This window comes from Physeter macrocephalus, chromosome 20 (genome assembly GCF_002837175.3).
Source record: "Physeter macrocephalus isolate SW-GA chromosome 20, ASM283717v5, whole genome shotgun sequence".
Classification (NCBI taxonomy): Eukaryota; Metazoa; Chordata; class Mammalia; order Artiodactyla; family Physeteridae; genus Physeter; species Physeter macrocephalus.
In genome coordinates, this window is record NC_041233.1 from 8,048,717 (window position 1) to 8,056,858 (window position 8,142).

The 8,142-nt window shown below is 36.1% G+C and overlaps 1 protein-coding gene across 1 annotated transcript in view; it reads left to right on the forward strand.

The window, feature by feature from the left end:
- Positions 1-8,142, forward strand: part of RYR2 (ryanodine receptor 2) — a 564,826-nt gene that overhangs the window by 472,561 nt on the left and 84,123 nt on the right. Inside the window, exon 79 of the mRNA XM_055081210.1 lies at positions 648-701. Coding sequence (XP_054937185.1) covers positions 648-701 — 54 coding nt within the window. The remainder of the gene's footprint in view (positions 1-647; positions 702-8,142) is intronic.

Here is an 8,142-nt window from a genome sequence, read left to right on the forward strand (position 1 = left end):
AAAAAAAAAAAAAAAAAAAAAAAGAATACATGCACAGCTCCTTTACCATTTCTGGGAAAATAACTCAAAATAATGAAATTGTCTGTTTTATCATGTTTCTGTGAAAGAATAATCTTGGTAGCAGTTGGAATTTTACTTTCCTCCTTTAGACCAAATACAATAAAAAATGAACTTAACAACAACACAAAAAAGATGACAAGATTCACTTTAAGTAATGGACACTGCTTTCTTTTCATTTTAATTCATAGTTATTAAATGTATCTGTAGTAACACATTGTAATGGAAGCATAAAAAAGGAGAAAACAATGATCCTGTTTTTAAGGCTTGTAACTTGATTTGAACAAGGAAAATGCATGAATAAGTAGTATGTGTAGTATGATACATATCTCATAAATATCTCCATGATGTATATAAAATTGGTAATTTAGTATTTTAATTTTGTATATGCACAGTATAGTTTTCTTTTAGACCACAGATTCATTGATCATGTCATCTAAGCTTATTATATATAATGTATATATTTAAACAATATTGATGATAAACTAACAAAAAGGATTCAGTATTCTGTGCTAAATTCTTTTATATTTTCTGCCTCAGCATATTCTTATCCTGTTGACCTTTTCAAAATTTTTTTTTACATGTATCAGAGTTGTCATGACGAGGAAGAGGATGATGGGGAAGAGGAAGTGAAGAGTTTTGAAGTAAGATGAATCTTTCTATATTTGTTTTTTGTCTACATTGAAACATTGTTTCATAGCTTATAACGGACATTTATGTTTCTTGCTTCATGGCTTATTGCAGCTTATTGTGTCAAGGAACTGCATGTTAGAAGCTGGATGGACAAATCTGAGTCCTGACATTTGCTGAAGTTAAGACCAAGGAACATAGACCAGTTAAAGATTCAAACAGAACCCATATGTTCAGAATGAGTGTTCCTGAGAGCCCTCAGAGATGAGGTTGCTTTAAATTGTTCTCATCTCACTGAATGATGTGATCTGAAACTTCCAACAGACGTGGCCGAAAAATATTTATGGAAGAGCAACATGACATCAAGTTTCTAATTAAACCCTTGGCTTGATTTCTTTTTTTCTGCATCGAAGAAGTCTTAAAGATTTAGCCTCTTTTGACTTCTGCCCAATTAGGTCACTCATTCCCTGTACATATGTAGATGGTGGCACACAGTGCAGTTTGCTTGCATGAGGCAGGATTACATATATTCCTAGGGCTATGTTCTATTTTATGATTATTTCCTCAAACCTCAGATTTTACGTTTCCATATAATTTGAAATACTGCTCCATATTCATTAGCCAAAGGGAAAGTAAATATTATTTTCCCCCTTTGCTTAGGCTGTACTTTTGCTTTTTATAAGAAAGACCAGCTGTTGCTAACTACCCTCTCCTTATTTATTGGTTCTTTTTTTTTTTTTTTTTTTTTTTTTGGAATTTTCAAAAAGAAATTAAATGGAAGGAAATGGATTAGACCTTGTTGGTTTTTTGGTTTTTTTGCTGCTATTAATTTACATGTCTGCTTTGAGCTAGAAGTCTGGAAATATATTAGTAGCCAGCTGTACGTCTTTAATTAAAGTGGACCCGCAAAAAAGTGTAGGTGAGGAGTAGATATGGAGTAGTTCCCCTTTCAGGAACAATTGGATGTGAGCATCTCTGCAGCACTGCATTGAAGTCATTGTGTAAAAAAATACCAAAACAAACTAATTTGAGAATGACCCATGACTATTGCTGGCTGAGAAAAATGCCTTAAGATTAATTTCCTGGATGACACTATAATCTTTTCTAATGTATGTGTATTTCTAGTCTCAAATCCATCTTCATTGATAAGAAACTGAGCTAAATTAGAATGAGCTGTGAGCAGCAGATAATACTATTTTTCTGAAGCGCACACCATTTATGGTCTTTCGGTTGTCTTCCGAGCAATTGTTTATTGCTATTTTGCTTCTTGTCCTCATCCTTCCTTAAGGTCACAGGATCCCAACGCAGCAAGGTAAAACTATATATATGTGTGTATTTGTCTGGGTCTGAGTTTCAGTTTCTTGTGACATTTACCTTTGTTAGACCCAACATCTTGGATTCTTTTGTAAAAAAAAAAAAAGTCTTGCAATCTTTCTACCAAGTTTGTAGCTCCAATGCAGTTTGTCTCTTCAGTATCCCTTCCTTGACATAGGTTTATTCTTCTTGCAATTTAAATGACTCGTAATTTGAAATTTGATCCTCTGTGTTGACTTTGAGCTGTGTACTATGCTGAGATGAAAGAGTCCACCCTTTCGGTGATTAAATTTTAGCTGGTGACTTTTCAGTGCAACATTTCATGCCTCCATCCCTCTCGAGGGTTTTTATACCAGTCTTATTACTAGAAAAGAGATATGATATATGGCATTGCTGGTGGGATTGAAAATAATCTTCTTTTCCATTGTGCTAGTAATACCTTCAACTGGTAATTGGAGAGGATATTCCATGATTTCAGTGTTAATTTAGCATTTCCTTATAGGGAAGAACTAGATGACTTTCTGTCTCTGACTATTCTGAAGAGCTAAGTACCTGGAAAATTTGCTAAGAGAAAACATTTTGGTCTAGAATCACAAAAATTGTCCTTTCATATGAATCCTGTTAAGCTTACATTTTATTTTCATGAGACTATTTAGTTGGAAAATCGATCATAAACATCCCAGGAAAAAAATACCTATAATGACTTTAGTTAAAGAAAAGAGAGAAAGCTTTTCTGTTTGTAAGTGTAAAGTGTTCTTTTTTGCTTTCTATTTTAAAAAGTGAAATATTTTCTTTTAAGGTGAATTTAGAATGTCATAAAGAATCTACTGAGAAGGAACAAATTATAATGTTTTTAACTCACTATTATATTTGGAGGACTATATTGTTCTCATATCATTTTAAAATTTGAGTTCATGCAGATGTTATCAAGTTTAGCTCTAATCAGATGGATATAATTTAATGGCATATAATAGGCATAACAATTATAGATTATGGGTTTAAATCAGTAGGTATAATGGGCGTGATCCTAATTTGCTGGATTTTTATAGTTTTATCACTGATGATCTCAGATAGAATTCCTGTGACTTGTTGAGGGTTGAAAACATAAAGTGACTTCCTAACATCACCAAGATTTGATTTCACGGGTAGCACTGAAATTCATGCCCAAGAGTGTTGATTTAGACGGAATGGGGGCGGGTAGGGAATGCCAGGATGAGAAAGTATTGCTTGTTAAGAAAACCATTTTACTTTGAAAGAGGAGTGCAGTTTCAGGGAGATCGAAAAGCAAATAAAATTTGGTAAATAGGATCACCTTTGGTGACATTAGAAAGGTTCCCTATTCAGAAAAGAAGTCTGGGAGTAACTAGTAGTGGAATCTTAGCCTGTACAGTGTAGGATTCAGGTCATACTGAGAACAAGAAATCAGGCGCCCCGCCTGGGAGAATGGGCTACGTGCCTTGGATTTAGGAGGGTGGGAGAGAAGTTCACGTAATGGTGAAACCTGGTAATTAATCACCACCAAAAAGGAGGTAGAGACCAGCCGGTGTGACTGTCCCAGAGTGAGACAGGATTTTAGAGTTGCCAGTGGTGCCACGTACTCGTACGCATAACACAGTAGATGAGATGTGGGACTTTTCACTTCTTAACCAATGTTTGACTGACTCTCCATGTGATTTCTATACTATAACTCATCATTTATGCCTAATCTGTGGAACAGTCCGTTTGCAAAATACACACTCTGTGAGTAAACAATGTGAACTCTTCCCAAGCTGAGGAACGAGGCCGTGTTTTTAGAGCTGACAGAGAACCAATCACCTGCCAAGAGGGTTTTGTCTGAGGTTGGCCCTGTGATGACAGCAACACCACTGAAAAATCTGACTAGACAACTGGATTATTGCTTTCTTTTTATAACTTTAGTAATAGACCAGACTTTTTACATTGAGATGTCTGGTTGTTTAACATTATTTAGTATATAGTCTAAATAGTGGAATTTTTCATCTAAGTTCTAATGAATTTGAAAGGTCGCTTGGCAGTTTCAATAATTCTTAAAACAAATTATGTTAAATTTTGGAATAACATAGTGTGCTAGTTGAATTTTATCCCTATAACTGGCTGATTATTAATATTTGCTGTACTTTCCACTTAAATTATAAGAATATCGAGAAGAAGAAAGAAGTAGGTATAAAAAGGTAGCATTATAAAGAAAATTTCCATGAGGAGTAACGTAAATAAAGCTCAAAAAACATGGAAAACAGGGAGTGGAGGCTTAAATGCCTAGTATTTACCAGCTCTTTTCTTCTTGCATCACATGTATGTTTTACTGATATGATCCTGTTAAAACTTGCCTGATTTAAGTTGATAATTTAATTCCCAGCTTCATCTATTTATATGTATATTTACCTACAACTACTTATTTGAAAATTTAATTGCATATTTAGTTAGTAATTATATATAACTCTTTTTAGACTTGAGACTACTTCAATATTAAAACTATGAAAACGGACAGTTAAATATTATAAAGAGACCAATATTAATTGAAAGGGAAGAAACATTTTAGCAATTACCCAAAATGTTAATTACTACAGTGGATTGCTTTATTCGGCTTTGAACTTTTCATAAGCCAAAACAAATAATAATATTAACAAAGAGTAATATTTCCAGTTGAATGACTTTTCTGAGCACGATGGGTTTTTCTCACGAAGAACAAGAAAGAACTTTGGTACCACAGTAGACCACATTTTAAAATGATGATTTTGCAAAACATACAGCAACATTCTTCTGATGGTTGCTTCTCCTACCATTCTTCCTAATCGGAGGGTGCAACGTTCGATGATAATATTCCACACAAAAGCTTTCATTGAATGTACTTTAATATAGATTTACTACTTATGGGAAAACCTAAATTAATGACAGTGAAGCTTAAGTAAATCTAGAGGAATGGACCATTAACTCGCCTTCTAGACCATCTTTCTCAAGTATTAAGCAAGTTGCATCATCCTTTGGCAAACGCCCAGTTTCTAATTCACAAATGAATTCTCTGGTGAGTCCCTGAGGTGCTATCATTCTGTCCTGTTGATTAAAGAGAACTTCTTGTGTCTTAAATGCCAAATATGCCTGTGACAGAGTTGATATTTTGTCATAAAAACTTAGGAGACTAACCTGTATTGTCTCCCAGATGGGCCTCAGGCATAACTAAAATGACATCATACCCACTAAGTACTCAGGCCAATACCCAGCTCATATTCCAAAGTATGTACCATTAGGTGTGAAAGAATCCATTTAGGTCTAAAATGTCTTAAGGACTGATGTTATATAGCTACACAGTGAAAAAAGCACTTTTGTCTGGCCCCTCCAATGATCTAAATTTGAATAGAATTCAATTTTTTGTAATTCTACAAGAATGAATTGACTGTAAGATGTTCCCTCTCCAATAGCTACGTAATTTGATCTTTGAATGGGCTTATTTACTTGTGTTCATAGGAACACAGCAATTTAGATTCGCAGGGCTTCCTGAATCTTACCAAAGAGAACCATTAAATGTTAAAAAATTGAAGATAAAGCTATGGATATAAAACATTGAAACAATTATCTCTTTTATCAAGAAAATTTACACTTCTTCAGTTTCTACTGTGGAAGCTCTATGGCGTCAAAATATGGACCCTAGAGTGATGAGTTGCTTGTCATACTGTTGAATCCTAGAGGGGAGAGGGGGAAGGAATTTTCATGGCCAGCGTTCTCCAATACTCATGCTTATTGCTGCAGTCTGCCAACTGCATTTTTATATACTGAAATTGTTGATCTGCAGTAATACCCTCCTGTCTTAACCCATGTTCCCTAGAAAACAGAGCAAAGAGGTTATTTGCTGACACTTTACTGGGGTTGGAGGTGTTACAATCTCAGGGGAGTAAGAGTGAGGGAGAACAAGAACTGATACAGGGAAGCAGAGAGAACACAGTAATGCATTCTTGAGCTGACCAGCTAACCAGAACTAACCAGCCATACAGCTAGTTGCTAGATCCTGTCGGATGCCCCTGGAGAGGCTATATGCATCCTGGAACAGTACCTCCTGGGGAGGAACAAGGAGTACTTTATCTGCTGATTTTGTCCCACCTCCTATCTCTTACTGGTCACAGGGTGTTAATTTCTTCATACTTCCTGCTGATATTAACCAGCTCTTCCAGGTGACCGCTGGGGAAGCCAGAGCCAGCTTGGGTCCAGCCTGCTGAGTGTCCAGGCACTGCAGTCTCTCCATTTCCATCAGCATGTGGTTTCCTTAGACAGTGGTAGTAGTGATAAGAGCCAGCTTTCGTTAGCACAGTAATGGTGCAAGCCATTTCTAAGGCCACTGTACTTCAGAAGCAAGGCAAGTCGCTAAGGCTTGGAGAGAAGGGGGTTCAGTGTGGGCTGGAGTACTGGTCCTGATACAAGGAAAATTCCCAAAAAGTGCAGTCCTCTATATTGTGTATGGTAATTTATGCACATGAATGTGTACACCTAAATAGCATGTGAGTATGTAGACAACACATATTTAAACATATAATTGTGCATTTTGGACATGCACAATAATTTGACTGCATGTGCTATTGTTTTTAAAAATAATCCCAGTTGAGATTGACATATACACACTGCTATATTTAAAATAGATAACCAACAAGGACATACTGTAGAGCACAGGGAGCTCTGCTCAATAATCTGTAATAACCTAAATGGGAAAAGAATTTGTAAAAGAATAGATACATGTATGTGTATAACTGAATCACTTTGCTGTACACCTAAAACTAGCACAACATTGTTAATCAACTATACTCCAATATAAAATAAAAATTTAAAAAAATAATCCCAGTTGAAGCTTATGCTTGGCCACATTATTTACAGGAAATGGGATACAGCAGAATCATTAAGAGCACAGACACTCAAATAGACCACCTGTGTTTGCATCCCAGCTCCATTTGGCTGTATGATCTTAAGCCTCAATTATCCTGTCTATGAAATGGGACTAATTAAGGTCTCTATTGCATAGGATTGTGATGAGGATTAAATTAGTTAATGTATATAATCCACTCAGAACATTGCCTATCACATAACAAACTCTATAAGTATTTGCTATTATCATTACATTTAATCAATTTCACTTCCTTACTAAAATCAAGTCAGAGAAGCCCAATGAGAGGAAATCTTTTAGCATAATGAGCACAGAACCTCCCAAGGCAGGAGACCTGAGTTCTCATCTGGGTGCTAACCAGGTGACCTTCAGCAGGTCACATTTAATTACCCTGTACCTCAGCCTTTTCATCTTCGGACTGAAAGCTTTGAACTGGATATCCTCAGGGGTAATATCCACCTTTAAAACTGTCTGATTTGCTGTTTTTGAGTAAGTTCATTTTTCAGGGCAATTTCATAACTCTTCTAAGTGCATAAATACTGATCAGAAGCTTGCAAATTTTCGTTACTTTTCTTCTGATCTTTTGTGAAGGGGTGAAAAAGAAAATAAACTCCATGCTTTTTTAGTATAGGAATGTCACAAGGAAAATGATTTATAGAAAATAATGTCTAGCTTCTGTACATGTATATGTATTTCTACCTTGTCCTCATTTGGTATTTAAAATACCACACAATCATACATAATACAGTTAGATGAAGAAAAAAGAGTGTTGAGGGATGAAAAGCATTTAGGGACACAAAGTAGAGCCTTCCAAGAATGTGATTAATCCAGAAACCCATGCCACAGAGTCTTGCTAATTTGCTGCAGAATGTCAGTACTAGTGCTTCCAAGGTTTCTAGGAGTCTATATAAAATCGTAGAAATGTAAAAGTTTCCTGTATCAATAAAATACTGAGACAATCTTCTTGTTTGGAAGAAACAACAATTCCTGAAGCATTTTTCCCATTGTAACCTTGGAATAATTTAAAGACTAAACTACAGGCTGAAGGTATAGTGTTATATTCAAGACCCTTCAGCAATTCAAGTGGAATTTGGAGTGCGGCAGGACAAGGAACCCTACTTTTAAAAAGGTCCTTTAAAAAGTACTTTCGGGGGCTTCCCTGGTGGCGCAGTGGTTGAGAGTCCGCCTGCTGATGCAGGGGGACACGGGTTCGTGCCCCGGTCCGGGAAGATCCCACATGCCGCGGAGCGGCTGGGCCC